This window comes from Zea mays, chromosome 2, assembly GCF_902167145.1.
Source record: "Zea mays cultivar B73 chromosome 2, Zm-B73-REFERENCE-NAM-5.0, whole genome shotgun sequence".
Taxonomy (NCBI): domain Eukaryota; kingdom Viridiplantae; phylum Streptophyta; class Magnoliopsida; order Poales; family Poaceae; genus Zea; species Zea mays.
The window spans coordinates 26,343,257-26,363,700 of NC_050097.1; the positions used below are offsets into that span (position 1 = coordinate 26,343,257).

The 20,444-nt window shown below is 46.0% G+C and overlaps 1 protein-coding gene and 1 pseudogene across 1 annotated transcript; both read right to left on the reverse strand.

Moving 5' to 3' along the window:
• Nucleotides 1–2,187: 2,187 nt before the first annotated feature.
• Nucleotides 2,188–6,479, reverse strand: LOC103648494 (cationic peroxidase SPC4-like; annotated as a pseudogene).
• On the reverse strand, nucleotides 6,417–6,865 carry LOC109939355 (cationic peroxidase SPC4). The gene has a single exon (XM_020549273.1). The coding sequence runs from the start codon at nucleotides 6,840–6,842 to the stop codon at nucleotides 6,558–6,560; it is 285 nt and encodes a 94-aa protein (XP_020404862.1). The 5' UTR covers nucleotides 6,843–6,865; the 3' UTR covers nucleotides 6,417–6,557.
• Nucleotides 6,866–20,444: the final 13,579 nt, after the last annotated feature.

Below are 20,444 nucleotides of genomic sequence, written 5' to 3' on the forward strand. Positions count from 1 at the left end.
AATTTTTTAAAGCTAGAGCTCGTGAAGCTAGACCTGTTTGGATAAAAGAAGCTAAAACAGACTTGAAATTATTAAAGTGAAGTCTCCGAAACAGGGGCTTAATTACATTCAATAGTCTCAAGAGAGGGATTCTGCACCCCCAGTCGTGGGCCACATTAGAATAGAACAAAAGCCTAGCCCAAACCAAAGAGTAAGGCCTCGTTTGCTATGGCTCTTCCTCTGCTAGCTTCAGCTCTGGTTCTGGCTCCTCTAAGAAAATAACTCCCTTTTTATTTTCAGAAAGAGCTCTAGAAAGAACACTCTGTTTGGTTAGAAATATAGCTTCTCTTTTAGCTTCTCCTACGATGTAGCGTCGATGAAAAGAAAAACATAGGATAGAAGCCGGTACAAGCTCCTTTTTTGGCTCCTGGCTCATGCTGGTTTTTTGGAGGAGCTCCTAACTCTTCTAGGAAAAACCCATCAAAGAGCCTCCTCTTTGGTAGATTTTTTTTTTCAAAAAATCGTTGAAAGAGCCTTACCAAAGGGGGCCTAGCTCTAGTGCCAGGCTTTTCCCTTAGTCACGAACACGTCCTGCCTCATCCCATTAGCTATGTAAACGAACAGAATCAACTAAAATAAATCATTTGTTGTTTTTATTTTTGTTGTAACGTTTTTGGGGTCAAATATCAAATAAACCCTAAGGCCTACGTGCGGCGTGTAGAACCTTAGAGTCCTCTCTGCAGGAGCGTGGACCGTCTACAACTGCACATAGAGATGTGCTCCTCTTCTGTAGACTCGCGAACCATTCAGGATAGATAGTCGGACCATGCGTGATTATACATAGAGATCTGTGAAGAACCAAAATATCGCCTCCTAAAAGGGACTCATCAGAAAGGAAGGATCTTGGGGTTGCTTTGGCGTCAGCAGTCCACCTGAAGCTTCTCTAGACTAGAGAGAGAGAGAGAGGGGTATGGGCCCATCCTAGACGAAATACAACCGTTTTCCACGGGTTATTAGGATAACCAAGCAATGGATAAGTACTATAGTCTAAAATCATGTAACGGTTTAATTCAGTCCCTTCTATTTTTTATGGCTCCGTCCCTCAAGGCATCCACTTAGCGGGGCTTGCCCCTCTATCAGTGGGAGTTTCATGACACCAATTTTTTATGTTGCCATGTCAACAAAAGTAAGATATATTAAAGAATAAAATATACTCTCTCAATAAAGAGTTTCATGATACAATTTTATAGGCTAACATGTGACTTTAATGTTGAATCTAAATAATCAATAGGAATAGATAAAATAGATGGAGATAAAATAAATTGGTTTCGACGGTGGTTTCACGCGCTTTCCAATATCTTAGAAATAGGTTGGTATAGTTTCATGGTGTTGAAACTAATTTTATCTATTTTACAATAAATATAGTCTCATATCATAAAAAATCCTACGTAGCATCATAGTTAATGCCCCATCCATGTTCGTAAGCACATTGTGCGGCCGAAACACACTTGGTCGACATGTGAGAAACAAACGACGTTTCTTACAATGTGCAAAAGAAGTTATTGAAGCCATTTCTTCGTGTATAAACAAAGAATACTAAAAAGAACAAGGGCACGCCAGATGACCAGAACCTACCCAGGACTTTTTCCATATGGCCCACATATAAAAAAAACTAGAAAAAATATGTCCTAGAAATTCCTAAGAAAATCAAAAACAAAAATCATCTCTCCAATGCTGACTCCGTTTCCGACGAAAAGACTGCTTTACCTCCACTAGTGAAGTAGTTTCTTCGTGGGATTGAAAGGTTAAAAGGGGGAAAAAAGTTAACCCACCAGCAGCAGTGATGCAAATTAATTAATTAAACGGCCGGCACAAAAAAACACACACACACAACACAAAGACGCCGGGCCTGTGGTCGCAGCGACCGGCGGGGGTGCATGCATATGCATGAGCCCAGTGTCCCCCACCTCGACCGGATTAATTAAACTGCTGCTCTGACTCTGAGCAGTTAACAACGTGACAAAACTCACTGCATGTGCACGCCATCGTCTATATACTAGCTAGCTAGGAAATTAACTTGTTGCCACTTGGTGCACTGTCGTCGGTAAGGTTTTCGTTTTCCTATGCATCGCGCACGCACGTAAGCCCCTTCCAATTCGTGCATTGGTGTTCATGTCGCTTAATTTTTTACTACCACCAAAAAAAAGATAAGAAAATATACTAGTTACGTGATGCATGCATCTGGTCTGCCATCTCCATCTGAAACTGCATGCCGCGTGCCAACAATGCACGTACTGTTATTATTACACGCATACACCAGCGACGACCGATCGTCCATCGATCGACGACTCAAGTTCAAACCTATACTTTCACTGGAAAAAAAAAAGCAAACCAAAACACGGCGTTACATGATACATCCCTTATTAATGCATGCATGCTAGACCTTGTCATCAAGCGGATGCTGCATAGCCCTCGTCGTCACCGCCGACGAGAGCGCTGATGTCGGCGGCGGCGCGGCCGCCGTTGGGCCTGAAGCAGTTGCGGCGTATCTCGCCGGGTGCGGCTGCCCTGATGCTGCCCAGCTTGACCATGGACTTGGCGAACTGGTCGAAGAAGGCGCCCTGGTTGCTGGCGAAGGCGGCGACGAAGCGGCTCGTGCGCTGGTCTCCGTTGAGGCCCTGGTCGGAGAGGAGCACCCCCTGGGTGCTCCTCAGCGCCACGAAGTACCTGTTGTCGAAGGCGTCGGGCGTGATCACGTCCAGGCTCTGCTTCCCGGAGCAGATGGCGGCGATCCTCCGGGCGAAGTCGTCGTTCCCCCTCCTGATGAAGCCGCAGCTGGCCTTCCCCACGGTGTGGCCGCCGGAGAGCGCGACGAGGTCGGCGGGGTCGCCGAGGCCCCTGCGCCCGAAGACGCCGAGCAGCGTGTGTTAGATAATGCCTATTTTCTTGTTTCTGTCCGAGTCTTTCGGCCACTTCGTAGCCCATTATTTTAGGATCACAGGAGACTTCGTGGCCATCTTTTCAGGATCAGACTTGCATGGTCCTTGGTTGTAATCTATATATATTTGTACTCGTCACATCAATAAAGCAATACAGAGAGGACATTTCTTTCTATTCCTATTCTCCGTTTCTTACATGGTATCAGCCTAACGATCCTCTTCCCAGTCTTTCATCCTAGTTCATCATGAGTGATACACATAGCTCCGTCCACAATACCCCCACAGGCAATCTTCCTCTGTCCCAGGCGATTCACAGCGTCAACATCAAGTCACTGGTGCCATATACCCTCGATACTCAAATTCACAACTACGGCAAGTGGAGTCAGTTGTTCACCATTGTCCTCGGGCGTTTTGATCTTCTCCACCATGTCACCACCTCCAACGATCTCTCGGAGGATCCTGCCTGGGTTCGTGAGAACCTGACTGTCCTCTCCTGGATTTTCGCCACCATCTCCGAGGACCTCGTCGACATGGTGATTCGTCCACCCGGCCGCCAAGCGCATGCCATCTGGCGTCACCTCGAGAACATCTTCTCTGGAAACAAGGCCAGCCGCGTTGTTCACCTTGAGGCTGCGTTTCATTCCCTCACTCAAGGTGATCTTTCGGCGCACGATTACTGTCATCGTCTTCAGCAACTCGCCAACAACCTCGCCGACTGCGATGCTCCTGTCGACGACCGCACCCTTGTCCACCAGCTAGTCGCTGGCATGAACACTAAGTACCACACCCTTCGTACCTTGCTGCCTGCTCTTCCTGTCTTCCCCAACTTCATGCAGGCTCGCGACATGCTTCTGCTTGAGGAACGCTCCCAGTCCGTGTCAAAATCGCCATGCGGCCGATGCGGCACTCGTTGCTGCTGCTACCTCGTCGCGCTCGCCAGCTCCTCTCCCCGCCACCGACAACAACAACACAACTGCAACCCCCACAGTTGACAACCGCCAAAGCAGCTATGGCCGTGGCCGTGGTCGCGGTCGTGGTGGTCGCTTCAACGCTGCTAGACGCAGCGGCCGGTACCCTCCGGCGACCTTTCTTCCTCCATGGCCTGCACACTGGGCTCCCACCTGGCGCGCCCCATGGACAGGGACCTCTGGCCCTGGCGTCCTTGGTGCACGTCCTCCGGCGCAAGCCTATCCGGTATTCCAGCAACCACAATCTGTGTCTGCGCCGCTGCATGCTCCGTCTTGGGACACTTCGGGGCTTGTTCACGCGCTCCAGGCTGCTTCTGTTCAACAGCAAGCACATCCCAGTGATTGGTTTCTCGACACGGGAGCTAGCTCACACATGACCAACCATTCGGGTAACTTACCTATTTATTATTCTTCATCATTGCCTAATTCTTCGCATGTTATTGTTGGTGATGGATCCAAAATTCTTGTTCATGGCACTGGTCATACCTCTATCCGTTCCCCGCCAAACACTTTTGCTTTACGTTCTGTTTTGCATCTTCCACACTTAGTCAAGAATTTAATTTCTGTTCGCCGCTTCACTACTGATAACTCGTGTGCCATTGAATTTGATCCGTATGGTTTTTCTGTGAAGGATCTAGCCACCAAGAACACAATCATGAGGTCCAATAGTGACGGGGATCTTTACCCGTTCTTTGGAACTAGCTCTCCTTCCTTGACGGCTCTGGTGGCTCACACTGCATCCGCTGATGTCTGGCATCGCCGTCTTGGCCACCCCAATAATCACTCCTTAGCTCGATTTCCTTTTTCATGTAATAAATCTTTAGCTGCTTCTACTCTGTGTGACGCCTGTCAGAAGGGGAAACATGTTCGGCTCTCTTTCCCTCGTTCTACCTCCTTCACATATTTTCCCTTTCAAATAATACACTGTGATTTGTGGACATCCCCTATTTCTAGTATTTCTGGTTTTCACTATTATTTGATTGTCCTAGATGATTATACTCATTACGTCTGGACATTTCCCATTCGTCACAAAACCGAGGTGCCATCTATTCTGCGCAATTTTTATAGCTATGTACGTACCCAATTTCATCTTTCTATCCAATCTATTCAATGCGATAATGGCCGAGAATTTGACAATAACGATCTGCGCACTTTTCTTTTAGCCAATGGTGTCACCCTCCGGCTCTCATGTCCATATACATCTTCTCAAAATGGTAAAGCCGAACGTGGCATCCGCACAATAAATGATATTCTTCGCACTTTGCTTGAACAAGCCTCCATGCCTCGTTCATATTGGGTTGAAGCCCTCCATACAGCCACATATCTTCTTAATCGACGACCTTGCCATACCCCTGTTGACACCAACTCTAAACCCGCCTCTACCGATGGTTGTCTTCTTTCACAACCCACTATTTACAGAAGCTTAGCAGGTGCTTTACAATATCTTACTTTGACTCGGCCTGATATTTCTTATGCTGTTCAACAAGTTTGCCTGTTCATGCATGCTCCTCGTGACACTCATATGTCTTTGCTGAAACGCATCCTTCGCTATGTCCGTGGTACCTTGGACTATGGTTTGCGTATCTATCGTAGTTCCAGTCTTGATCTGTTGGCATACTCTGATGCTGACTGGGCTGGATGTCCTGACACCCGACGATCTACATCTGGTTATTGTGTTTTTCTGGGTGCCAATCTTGTTGCTTGGTCGTCTAAGCGGCAACATACAGTATCCCGGTCCAGTGCCGAGGCAGAATATCGAGGTGTGGCCAATGCTGTGGCTGAAATTTGTTGGCTTCGCCAATTGTTGACTGAGCTTTGTCATCCTCCTCGTCGTGCTGCTGTGGTCTTCTGTGATAATGTCAGCACAATGTATCTGGCATCCAACCCAGTCCAACATCAACGTACGAAGCATGTGGAAATCGACTTGCATTTTGTACGCGAGCGCGTATCTTTAGGAGAGGTGAAGGTGATACATGTTCCTTCGTCTCTTCAGTTTGCTGATATTTTTACCAAAGGTCTCTCATCATCATTGTTCAAGGAGTTTCGATCCAACCTGCAAATCAAGCCAGCTACAGATTCTACAGGTTGAGGGGGGCTGTTAGATAATGTCTATTTTCTTGTTTCTGTCCGAGTCTTCCGGCCACTTCGTAGCCCATTATTTTAGGATCACAGGAGACTTCGTGGCCATCTTTTCAGGATCAGACTTGCATGGTCCTTGGTTGTAATCTATATATATTTGTACTCGTCACATCAATAAAGCAATACAGAGAGAACAGTTCTTTCTATTCCTATTCTCCGTTTCTTACAGCGTGCTCACGTCGGAGAAGGGCGACGGCAGCGTGCTCACCTCGGCGTTGGTGGCCGGCCTCAGGCTGTCGGTGCGGCCCTGCGGCATCGCGATGGACGGACCTCCGGCCAGGCTCACGGCGTCGCGGGTGGCCAGCGCGATGATGTCGGCGCATGACACGGTGGCGCCGCACACGGCGTGCACCTTGGCGCGGATGCTCTCGATCAGCTGCAGCGCCCGCGGCTGCAGAGAAGCGTTCGGCCCAAAGGTCTTCTCGCCGTCCAGAAGGATGGACGCGTCGCACCCCTAGTTTTATTTTTATTATTTACGAAAAAAAAGAGAGGTTAGCTAGCATCGATGAGTTAGTTAGTCTGTAATCACAGACTAGTAGGTATCTATGAATTGAAGAACAACCTGCGGGAGGCAGTCATGGAAGAAGATGCGCAGGAGGCCGGCGGTGACCTGAACGTCCTGGCCTCGCTCGGCCTGCACGGCGCCGCGCACGATGCCTTCCAGCTGCGGACACGACGCCGCGTGAAAGTCCAGCGACAAGCCACCGGTACGGTCGTCAGTCACCAGCACAAGAGATGGCACTACTGCGCCAACGACGGCGGCCAGCAGCAGGCTAATGGTGAGGACGCCACTACAGTACACCCTTGGTGCCGCCATCAACTACTACTAGCTAATTAAGATCAGCGAGCTGACTGTGTGTCTTCCTCGCGTCAAGCAGCTCCATTTTTATAGCCAGCTGATGACCACTGATGCTAGCTAGAGGTTTTCTCTTTCTTTCTTTCTGTCTTCTTTTCTTTTTACTGATCGACCAGTAATAAAATATGCAAAACAAGCTAGATAAGGGCGGTGGACTCCCAAACACAGCAGTAACGATAGCCTAGTGCATCGCAATACATAAATATATGTTGCATTGTCCAGACACGTGCATACAGCGGCTAGCCGGCTAGTTCACGAACCGACAAAGCATATGTTATATGTATATCAACTAGCTATAAATATATATATATATATATATATATATATATATATATATATATATATATATATATATAATCAATAATCAATATACTTTCAGTTATTTACCTTTTACCCTAGGAGTAGATAGTAATATAGCTTTCTCCCTCTAATCTTCACCTCTCTCTTCGGCTCTACGCCGTATAGAGGCATCTTAGGTGGTCAGCCGATCCCAATACAAATCCTAATATCTCTCCTCCACGACGGGGTCACTCCCGGGAGCGAGATCCAAGTGTCGTTGGCGAACTTCATCGCCTCTCCGCACGCGCGGACTGTCCATCCACCAGGTGTGGACTGTCCGGTTCATCAGCAGAAACCTAGCCTCTGCACCAGGTCGCAGACCGTCCAGTCCTCAGAAGCAGACCGCTCGCTCTTTAGTAGAGAGCACTGCCGCCAGTACACATCGCAGTGATTGACATCCGGATCGACGCCAACACACTTTTTGGCGACTCCACTGGAGATATCGCATGAAGATCTATCAGATCGACCCTCAATGGTTGGTTCAAAAGATAGTTCTGACGTCTCTCCCAGCATCATCTTCGAGCCGACTATGGAAACTCTGTCAGCTGAAGATCAGTAGGAGTTCAAGGAACACAAGGAGCAACTGATCAAGGAAGCGCAGGCGAAATTCCTAGCCAACTTCAAGGTGAACAAGAATCACATGCACTACCGGAATCGCGTTCTTTGCCGAGTGTCTAAGACACTCGGCAAAGGCTATTTTACACTCGGCAAAGGCTTTGCCGAGTGTAACACTCGGCAAAGAACACTCGGCAAAGATTTCATCGGCAAAGGGTTCTTTGCCGAGTGCTTTTTTTCGGACACTCGGCAAAGACTTTGCCGAGTGTCAAAAAGCACTCGGCAAAGAAAAACACTCGGCAAATTAAGAATCGAAAAAATAAAAAAAAAAACAGCAAAACATTTTTTAAATTCTAGGAACAACTCTCCAACCCTACCCTACTACCTTACCTGTTGCCCTATCATTTTTCACTATTATTTTGAATCAAACTTATATGTTTTGTAAATGGTGAGATTTGAACTCGCGACCTCTCTCTCGCGCATACCCTCCTATACCACTACACTACTACACCAATTATGTTTATACTACGTTTTCATTCCTCATGTACTATAACAAATCGAGAGTAATTTGATTATTTAAGGCACGAAATGAGTTCATTTGAAAATGTGACCAACTATAAAGTTGCATAACTTTTTGAGATCTAAAAGTTTTATTTTAATAGTTTCTACATCCGAGACCATTTATAAAATTTGAATTTTAAATTTAAAAACTTCACACGAAATTTTCAATGATAAGACGATTTCAAATCAAAAATTGTCAACTACAAAGTTTCATTACATTTCAAGACCTACAACTTTTATTTTGGTGGTTTTTCCATCCGAGACAGTTTGAAAAATTCAAATTTCAAAATTCAAACATAGTTTTGCATAACAAGATGATTTCAAACTAAAACATTGTCAACTACAAAGTTTCATAACTCTTCAATACCTACAACTTTCATGTTGGTGGTTTTTCCTTTCGAAGTCGTTTTCAAAATTCAAATTTTAAATTTTTAAAATTTAGACATAGTTTTCGTTGACAATATGACTTCAAATGAAAAAGTTGTCAACTATAAACTTCTATAACTTCTCAAGATCTACAAAGTTTATTTTGGTTGTTTGGTAATTTGTTTATCTCAGATGATGGTTCTAACAATATGCACAAATTCTATACGTCTCTCTCGTAGTTTCATAAACTACGAGAGAGATATAGGTTTTGTGAACAAATTTATTTTTATTTTGTCATATGAAGAAATGTTCAATATATAAATTGTACATCATGATGAGTTATACAAATTTGTAGTTGAAAACTTTTTCATTTGAATTAATTTACTACTTTAAAATGTGATTTTTAAATTGTCTTTGCCTAGTGTTGAAGAAAAAACACTCGGCAAAGAGCTCTTTGCCGAGTGTTGTATTTGTGACACTCGGCAAAGAGCCCTTTGCCGAGTGTCAAAAAAAGACACTCGGCAAAGAAACTCTTTGCCGAGTGTCAAAAATAAAACACTCGGCAAAGAGCTTCTTCGCCGAGTGTTTTCTTTTACCGAGGGTTTTTTGTGTGGCACTCGGCAAAGAGCTCTTTGCCGAGTGCCCGAAATAAAACACTCGGCAAAGAATATGGCACTCAGCAAAGAGCCAAATTCCGGTAGTGATGGTCGTCCGGTAGCGGGCAACTGATATGGCTTCGCTTTGTCCTACTACAACCACCCCCAAGGTAAGCGAGACAAACAAAGTCCAGTCTCTTAGAGCTTACATAGATGAGCAACGAGAACAAATGCAACAGATCATAGGGGTATGCAAAATGATTATAAGAGGCTAACACGCGCGTTTGATAAATCTGTTGTCGCAATTTTTTCTTCGCACGAGGTTAAAACTAGGGAAAACACACGTAATTCGTCGGCTAAAGTTTGGCATGACCAATCACAACCCCTTTACAGGATGCTGATAGACACATGTCATGTACAACCACAGCCTCCCGCGCAAATCGGGGGTAAACCTGTCGATCTGCGCATGACCAGACCGTCCGCACGTGAGCATAGACCATCCGGGCCAATGGCGGCCGACCCCGTCTTTAGAACCGAATTACCGAGATCCGTGCCTAAGCCGCCACGTCCCGTGCAAGCCCTAAAAGAACAATTCGGACCATCCGCGCATAATGCTAGACATTCCAAATACATCACCGGATGGTCTAGCCATGCGTTCGGACTGTCCACACACACAGCCGGATGGTCTACGTATTTGACCGGATGATCCGACAAAGAGCACATAGAACCTAACGACAATGATTATTACCCGACTACACATCTGTCCTCGCCAAACCTCCCGCTACAGTGTACAGCGCCTCAGCACCATAATATGACATCCTAGACACGTGGGGGCAAGTACTTTTCGGCCCCCTCCAGAACGTCGGGAAGGGACAACCTGCCATACGAGCCACATAGGACAAGTATTAATGTCCCACAAAACCAAAGCCAGTGGGTGGGGAGACATCTAAACACCCACACCTATGTTGGACCAGAGGGCCGGTGGACTACCACCAGTCGCCATTGACATAGTAAGGGAGGAGATAGCATGATCCCTAGGGGACAGTCATATTGGAGACCCTACGATACCCAATTTGACTATCACCCATACCCTTAGGGAACTAGGATACCCAAATTCGCAAACTTGTCGAGTGACCAAGGCAAGAGCACGCATGAACACATAGGTAAGTTCCTAGCACAAATAGGGGAATTGGTCGACATAGAGGCATTCCACGTTTGTTTATTTTCATTGTCCCTAACAGGTACTTCATTCGTATGGTATGCCACATTGCCTCCTAACTGAGAGCACCTAGAGGGGGGGTGAATAGGTGATCCTGTAACACTTAAGAACTTAGGCCACAAAAACTTGGTTAAGTGTTAGCGCAATAACTGCCAAGTGGCTAGAGAGGAATCTTCAACAAAACACAATAACCAACAAGATCAATCACAGAGATGGCACGGTGGTTATCCCGTGGTTCGGCCAAGACCAACGCTTGCCTACTCCACGTTGTGGCGTCCCAACGGACGAGGGTTGCAATCAACCCCTCTCAAGCGGTCCAAAGACCCACTTGAATACCACGGTGTTTTGTTTACTTTACTCAATCCCGTTTGCGAGGAATCTCCACAAATTGGAGCCTCTCGCCCTTACACTTGAAGTTCACAAAGAAGCACAGAGCAAGGGAGGGATTAGCAACGCACTCAAGACAAGAAATCACAGCAACACACGCACACAAGTCGCAATGAGAGCTCACAACACAACTCAATGAGTTCACCACTCAACTAGAGCTCTAATTGCTATCGCAAAGAATCAAAGGCGCGGAATCGATGTCTTGGTGCTTAGGAATGTTGTAGGAATGCTTGGTGTGCTCCTCCATGCGCCTAGGGGTCCCTTTTATAGCCCGAAGGCAGCTAGGAGCCGTTGAGAGCAATCTATGAAGGCTGATCTTGCCTTCTGTCGACTGGCGCACCGGACAGTCCGGTGCACACCGGACACTGTCCGGTGCCCGATTTCCTTCCATAAATGGCACAGTCGACCGTTGGCAGACTGAGAGCCGTTGGCGCACCGGACATGTCCGGTGCACACCGGACAGACCGGTGCCCCCTTCTAGCCGTTGACTCGGCCACGTGTCCCGCGCAGATCGCGCGGCCGACCGTTGGCCCTGCCGACCGTTGGCTCACCGGACAGTCCGGTGAATTATAGTCGTACGTCGACGATGAATTCCCGAGAGCGACGAGTTCGCCTGTGAACGGCCCACCGGACAGTCCGGTGCACCACCGGACAGTCCGGTGAATTATAGCCGTACACCGCCGTCGAAGTCCCGAGAGCAGCCTTTTCCCTCGAGCCAGCCTGGCGCACCGGACACTGTCCGGTGCACCACCGGACAGTCCGGTGCACCCAGACTGAGCAGACTTTGGCTGCTCGAGCCATCTCTTCTCCAACTCGATTTTTTCTGTTTCCAGCACTTAGACACAATACATTAGTCCATAAAACAATGTACTAAGTCTGAGAAACATACCTTTATCCTTGATTTGTACTTTGTCCACCTTTTTTACAATTAGGCACTTGTGTTGGACACTAAATCACCAAAATACTTAGAAATGGCCCAAGGGCACATTTCCCTTTCAATCTCCCCCTTTTTGGTGATTTATGCCAACACAACATAAAGCAAGTAGAACAAGTACAAAATCACTTCAAATAAGAACTCAAATTATTTTGATTCAAATTTGACATATATGGATCACTCTATGCCACCACTTGGTTTGTTTTTGCAAATCAAACTCAAATTCCTATCTCTAAGTCAAAAACACATGTTAAGACATAAAGAGAGTCATTCCAAGAGAAATTGATTCAAGATTTCAAAAACTCCCCTTTTTCCCATAATCAATACTTCTCCCCACAAGAAGCCAACTTTTGACAAGAGAGACAATAAAAGAGTTTTGACAAACCAAAAGCTCTATTCTACTATTTTCAAAATCTCTCAAGTGGTAGCTGATCCATTTATCGCTTTGGCCTTTATTTTCTCCCCCTTTGGCATCAAGCACCAAAACGGGATCAATCTTGGCCCTTAAACCCCATTGCCTCACCAAAATCTTCAAATAAGAGCAAATGGGCAATAAGAGTATAAAGATGAACTTGGAAAAGTTACTCTTTTCATCGGAGTGCAGTGGAAGTCTTGCATGGTCCAAGTCCACCTTTTCCCTTTCAATCCTCCTTGAAGACTAAAACAACCAAACTCAAGTACATGGTTAGTCTCAAAGGGTCAAGTTGTAGCACAGCTCCCCCTAAATATGTGCATCACTTGCAAAAAGGACTTGTGAGGTCCAGGGAGTGTTTGTACAACTTGAGCACCACAATAAGCAACAAAATGCAGAATGAACATGATCAAAGGCATAAACACATGTATGCTATAATTCAATCCAAGTTCCACGAATCTAAGATATTGAGCTCACTACGCAGCCTGCAAAAGGTCTTCTCATCTAGAGGCTTGGTAAAGATATCGGCATGAAACACTTCGATATCCCCCTTTTGCTGGTGGTCTCTCAAAAAGTGATGCCGGATGTCAATGTGCTTTGTGCGGCTGTGCTCAACAGGATTTTCCGCTATTCGGATAGCACTCTCATTATCACATAGGAGTGGGACTTTGCTCAGATTGTAGCCAAAGTCCCGGAGGGTTTGCCTCATCCAAAGTAGTTGCGCGCAACACTGTCCTGCGGCAACGTACTCGGCCTCAGCGGTGGATAGGGCAACGGAGGTTTGTTTCTTAGAGTTCCATGACACCAGGGACCTTCCTAAGAATTGGCACGTCCCCGATGTACTCTTCCTATCGACCTTACATCCAGCATAGTCGGAATCTGAGTACCCAATCAAGTCAAAGTTAGACCCCTTTGGATACCAGATCCCGAAGCAAGGCGTAGCGACTAAATATCTAAGAATTCGCTTCACAGCCACTAAGTGACACTCCTTAGGATCGGATTGAAATCTAGCACACATGCATACGCTAAGCATAATATCCGGTCTACTAGCACATAAATAAAGCAAAGAACCTATCATGGACCGGTATGTTTTTTGATCAACGGACTTACCACCTTTGTTGAGGTCGGTGTGTCCGTCGGTTCCCATCGGCGTCTTTGCGGGCTTGGCGTCCTTCATCCCAAACCTCTTTAGCAAATCTTGCATGTACTTCGTTTGGGAGATAAAAGTGCCGTCCTTGAGTTGCTTCACTTGGAACCCAAGGAAGTAGTTCAACTCGCTCATCATCGACATCTCGAATTTCTGCGTCATCACCCTGGTAAACTCTTCACAAGACTTTTGATTAGTAGAACCAAATATTATGTCATCGACATAAATTTGGCACACAAAAAGATCACCATCGCAAGTCTTAGTAAAAAGAGTTGGATCGGCTTTCCCAACCTTGAAAGCATTAGCAATTAAAAAGTCTCTAAGGCATTCATACCATGCTCTTGGGGCTTGCTTAAGTCCATAGAGCGCCTTAGAGAGCTTACACACGTGGTCGGGGTACCGTTCATCCTCGAAGCAAGGGGGTTGCTCCACGTACACCTCCTCTTTGATCGGCCCGTTGAGGAAAGCGCTCTTCACATCCATTTGGTACAACCTGAAAGAATGGTGAGCGGCATATGCTAGCAAGATACGAATTGATTCTAGCCTAGCCACAGGAGCGAATGTCTCCTCAAAGTCCAAACCTGCGACTTGGGCATAACCTTTTGCCACAAGCCGAGCCTTGTTCCTTGTCACCACTCCGTGCTCGTCCTGTTTGTTGCGGAACACCCACTTGGTTCCCACAACATTTTGCTTGGGGCGAGGCACCAGTGTCCAAACTTCATTGCGCTTGAAATTGTTGAGTTCTTCCTGCATGGCCAACACCCAGTCCGGATCTAACAAGGCCTCTTCTACCCTGAAAGGCTCAATAGAAGAGACAAAAGAGTAATGCTCACAAAAATTAACTAATCTTGTACGAGTAGTTACTCCCTTGCTAATATCACCCAATATCTGGTCGACGGGATGATCCCTTTGAATCGTTGCTCGAACTTGGGTTGGAGGTGCCTGAGGTGCTTCTTCCTCTTCAACTTGAACATCCTGTGCTCCCCCTTGATCATGCGCCTCCACTTGAGGTACCTGTTCGTCATCTTGGGTTGGGGATGCACCATAGTTGAGGAAGACGGTTGATCTTGCTCCAAATGTTCCTGAGGTCGTACATCTCCAATTGCCATGGTGCGTATTGCGGCCGTTTGAACGTCTTCTTCATCTACATCATCAAGATCAACAACTTGCTCTCTTGGAGAGCCATTAGTCTCATCAAATACAACGTCGCTAGAGACTTCAACCAAACCCGATGATTTGTTGAAGACCCTATACGCCTTTGTATTTGAATCATAACCTAATAGAAACCCTTCTACAGCTTTGGGAGCAAATTTGGAATTCCTACCCTTCTTCACTAGAATGTAGCATTTACTCCCAAATACACGAAAGTACGATACATTGGGTTTGTTACCGGTTAGCAGCTCATATGAAGTCTTCTTGAGGAGGCGGTGAAGGTAGACCCTGTTGATGGCGTGGCAAGCCGTGTTCATGGCTTCCGACCAAAAACACTCGGGGGTCTTGAACTCTCCAAGCATAGTCCTCGCCATATCAATGAGCGTCTTGTTCTTCCTCTCTACCACACCATTTTGCTGAGGTGTGTAGGGAGCGGAGAACTCGTGCTTGATCCCCTCCTCCTCAAGGAACTCCTCCACTTGAAGATTCTTGAATTCGGACCCGTTGTCGCTCCTTATCTTCTTCACCTTGAGCTCAAACTCATTTTGAGCTCTCCTGAGGAAGCGCTTGAGGGTCCCTTGGGTTTCAGACTTATCCTGCAAAAAGAACACCCAAGTGAAGCGGGAAAAGTCATCAACAATAACTAGACCATACTTACTTCCTCCTATGCTCAGATAGGTGACGGGTCCGAAGAGGTCCATATGCAGCATCTCCAAGGGTCTTGATGTTGTCATCACATTTTTTGTGTGATGAGAGCCTCCCACCTGTTTCCCTGCTTGACAAGCTGCACAAGGTCTATCTTTTTCGAATTGCACGTTAGTCAAACCTATCACGTGTTCTCCCTTTAGAAGCTTGTGAAGGTTCTTCATCCCCACATGTGCTAAGCGGCGATGCCACAGCCAGCCCATGCTAGTCTTAGCAATTAAGCATGCATCTAGACCGACCTCCTCTTTTGCAAAATCAACCAAATAAAGTTTGTCGTCTAGTACACCCTTAAAAACTAGTGAACCATCACATCTTCTAAAGACAGACACATCTACATTTGTAAATAGACAATTATATCCCATATTACATAATTGACTAACAGATAGTAAATTATAACCAAGAGACTCAACTAAAAACACATTAGAGATAGAGTGCTCATTAGATATTGCAATCTTGCCTAAACCTTTCACTTGCCTTGGTTCCCATCACCAAATATGATTGAATCTTGGGAATCCTTATTCTTGACGTAGGAGGTGAACATCTTCTTCTCCCCCGTCATATGGTTTGTGCATCCGCTGTCGATAATCCAGCTTGAACCCCCGGATGCATAAACCTGCAAGGCAAATTTAGGCTTGGGTCTTAGGTACCCAACTCTTGTTGGGTCCTACAAGGTTAGTCACAATTTCCTTAGGGACCCAAATGCATGTTTTATCACCCTTGCATTTTGCCCCTAATTTCCTAGCAACTATCTTCCTATCCTTTCTACAAATAGCAAAGGAAGCATTTAAAGCATGATAAATTGTAGAGGGACCATTCATAACTTTTCTAGGAACATGATGAATATTTTTCCTAGGCACATGATGAATATTTTTCCTAGGCATATCTCTACCATGCATATAGGAAGAACTGGGGGCAAACATAGCATAAGAATCATAGGCATGTGAATCAAAAACATTACAACTCCTATGAGATTGTCTTCTATCATTGTACATAAAAGCATGGTTCTTTTTAGTACTACATGCCATAGGGGCCTTCCCTTTCTCCTTGGCGGAGATGGGAGCCTTATGGCTTGTTAAGTTCTTGGCTTCCCTCTTGAAGCCAAGCCCATCCTTAATTGAGGGGTGTCTACCAATCGTGTAGGCATCCCTAGCAAATTTTAGTTTATCGAAATCACTTTTGCTAGCCTTAAGTTGGACATTAAGACTAGCCAGTTCATCATTTAACTTTGCAATCGAAGCTATGTGTTCACTACAAGCATCAATATCAAAATCTTTACATCTATTGCAAATAACAACATTTTCTACACAAGTTGTTGATTTCCTAGCTATTTCTAACTTAGCATTCAAATCATCATTAATGCTCCTTAAGCTAGAAATTGTCTCATGGAAAGAAGATAATTCACAAGAAAGCATTTCATTTCTTTTAACTTCTAAAGCATGAGATTTTTGTGCTTCTACAAATTTGTCATGTTCTTCATACAACAAATCTTCTTGTTTTTCTAGAAGCCTATTCTTATCATTCAAGGCATCAATTAATTCATTAATTTTATCTACCTTGGTTCTATCTAGGCCTTTAAATAGACATGAATAATCTATTTCATCCTCATCACTAGATTCGTCCTCACTTGAAGAAGCATAAGTAGAGTCTCGAGTACATACCTTCTTCTCCCTTGCCATAAGGCATGTGTGACGCTCGTTGGGGAAGAGGGATGACTTATTGAAGGCGGTGGCGGCGAGTCCTTCATTGTCGGAGTCGGACGAGGAGCAATCCGAATCCCACTCCTTGCCAAGATGTGCCTCGCCCTTTGCCTTCTTATAGTTTTTCTTCTTCTCCCTCTTGTTCCCTTGATCCTGATCACTATCATTGTCGGGACAGTTAGCAATAAAATGACCAATCTTACCACATTTGAAGCATGAGCGCTTCCCCTTGGCTTTGGTCTTGCTTGGCTGTCCCTTGCGACTCTTAAGCGCCGTCTTGAATCTCTTGATGATGAGGGCCATCTCTTCATCATTGAGTCCGGCCGCCTCAATTTGTGCTACCTTGCTGGGTAACGCCTCCTTGCTCCTTGTTGCTTTGAGAGCAACGAGTTGAGGCTCATTGATTGGACCGTTTAGAGCGTCGTCCACGTACCTCGCCTCCTTGATCATCATTCGCCCGCTTACGAATTTTCCAAGGACTTCTTCGGGCGATATTTTGGTGTACCTGGGATTCTCACGAATATTATTCACCAAATGAGGATCAAGAACGGTAAAGGACCTTAGCATCAGTCGGACGACGTCGTGGTCCGTCCATCGCGTGCTTCCGTAGCTCCTTATTTTGTTGATAAGGGTCTTGAGCCGGTTGTATGTTTGGATTGGCTCCTCGCCCCTTATCATCGCGAACCGTCCAAGCTCGCCCTCCACCAACTCCATCTTGGTGAGCAAGGTGACGTCGTTCCCCTCATGAGAAATCTTGAGGGTGTCCCATATTTGCTTGGCGTTATCCAAGCCGCTCACTTTGTGGTATTCATCCCTACACAAAGAAGCTAGAAGAATAGTAGTAGCTTGTGCATTCTTATGTATTTGCTCATTAATGAACACAGGACTATCCGTACTATCAAAGTGCATTCCACTCTCTACAATCTCCCATATACTAGGATGGAGAGAGAATAGGTGACTACGCATTTTGTGGCTCCAAAATCCGTAGTCCTCTCCATCAAAGTGTGGAGGCTTGCCGAGTGGAATGGAGAGTAAATGTGAATTTGAACTTTGCGGAATACGAGAGTAGTCAAAAGAAAAGTTTGAATTAACCGGTTTCCTTCTCTCGTAGTCGTTGTGGTCGTCGTCCTTTTGGGAAGAAGTAGACTCATCGCTGTCGTCGTAGTAGACGATCTCCTTGATGTGCCTCGTCTTCTTCTTCTTCCCTTCTTTCCGTCTATGGCCCGAGCTGGAGTCGGTAGGCTTGTCATCCTTTGGCTCGTTGACGAAGGATTCCTTCTCTTTGTCGTTGATCACGATTCCCTTCCCCTTAGGATCCATCTCTTCGGGCGGTTAGTCCCTTTGTGAAGAGAACGGCTCTGATACAAATTGAGAGCACCTAGTGGGGGGGTGAATAGGTGATCCTGTAACACTTAAGAACTTAGGCCACAAAAACTTGGTTAAGTGTTAGCGCAATAACCGCCAAGTGGCTAGAGAGGAATCTTCAACAAAACACAATAATCAACAAGATCAATCACAGAGATGGCACGGTGGTTATCCCGTGGTTCGGCCAAGACCAACGCTTGCCTACTCCACGTTGTGGTGTCCCAACGGACGAGGGTTGCAATCAACCCCTCTCAAGCGGTCCAAAGACCCACTTGAATACCACGGTGTTTTGTTTACTTTACTCAATCTCGTTTGCGAGGAATCTCCACAAATTGGAGCCTCTCGCCCTTACATTTGAAGTTCACAAAGAAGCACGGAGCAAGGGAGGGATTAGCAACGCACTCAAGACAAGAAATCACAGCAACACACGGACACAAGTCGCAATGAGAGCTCACAACACAACTCAATGAGTTCACCACTCAACTAGAGCTCTAATTGCTATCGCAAAGAATCAAAGGCGCGGAATCGATGTCTTGGTGCTTAGGAATGTTGTAGGAATGCTTGGTGTGCTCCTCCATGCGCCTAGGGGTCCCTTTTATAGCCCCAAGGCAGCTAGGAGCCGTTGAGAGCAATCTAGGAAGGCTGATCTTGCCTTCTGTCGACTGGCGCACCGGACAGTCCGGTGCACACCGGACACTGTCCGGTGCCCGATTTCCTTCCATAAATGGCACAGTCGACCGTTGGCAGACTGAGAGCCGTTGGCGCACCGGACAAGTCCGGTGCACACCGGACAGACCGGTGCCCCCTTCTAGCCGTTGGCTCGGCCACGTGTCCCGCGCAGATCGCGCGGCCGACCGTTGGCCCTGCCGACCGTTGGCTCACCGGACAGTCCGGTGCACACCGGACAGTCCGGTGAATTATAGCCGTACGTCGACGATGAATTCCCGAGAGCGACGAGTTCGCCTGTGAACGGCCCACCGGACAGTCCGGTGCACCACCGGACAGTCCGGTGAATTATAGCCGTACACCGCCGTCGAAGTCCCGAGAGCAGCCTTTTCCCTCGAGCCAGCCTGGCGCACCGGACACTGTCCGGTGCACCACCGGACAGTCCGGTGCACCCAGACTGAGCAGACTTTGGCTGCTCGAGCCATCTCTTCTCCAACTCGATTTTTTCTGTTTCCAGCACTTAGACACAATACATTAGTCCATAAAACAATGTACTAAGTCTGAGAAACATACCTTTATCCTTGATTTGTACTTTGTCCACCTTTTTTACAATTAGGCACTTGTGTTGGACACTAAATCACCAAAATACTTAGAAATGGCCCAAGGGAACATTTCCCTTTCACTAACTCTATTTTTCCTTGAAGGGATTTAGAGCAAAAATTCCATGATCCTTTTTTCTCCGGCGATTATGAGTTAGATCTGGTAGGTTTAGCAGCTCTGCGACGGGTAAAGGATGAATCAGTTAATGACTATATCCGGAGGTTCCGAGACACAAGAAACCGATGTTTCCAAATTCACCTGGCAGAAAAACGGCTAGCAGGACTAGCATTTAATGGAATGCGTTACTATTTAAAAGAAAGATTAGAAGACATTCCATTTTTCACGCTAGCTTAGCTACATAAGAGGGCTTTGGCTTGTGAAAGCCGAAGCAAAGATACTGCTAAAGTAGTTCGTTAGAACGTCCATGTGGTAGAATGCGACCATAATAGCTCGGACGACGAATCACAAGAAGTGTACGCTACTGAGATGGTTTGGCCAAAGCAGGACAAATCTTCAGTTTGTTCCTCTTTGCAACCGGTTCAAAAGAAATTACAAGTAGAGGTTAAATTTACATTTAATGTTGGCAAATGTGATAAAATATTCGACGAATTACTCAAAAATGGCAACGATAAAATAAATCATATTATTCCATCTATCGACAAACTCAATCGTCGCACTTAATGCAAGTGGCACAGTTAATTTTCTCACGCCACTAATGATTGTAATGTGTTTCGGTGATAGATCCAATCGGCTATCAACGAGGGCCGATTGAAATTTCAAGAAATGCAGGTGAACACACAACCATTCCCAATAAATATGATCAACTTTAATGATAAAAAAGTCCTGGTTCGGTCTAGCACGG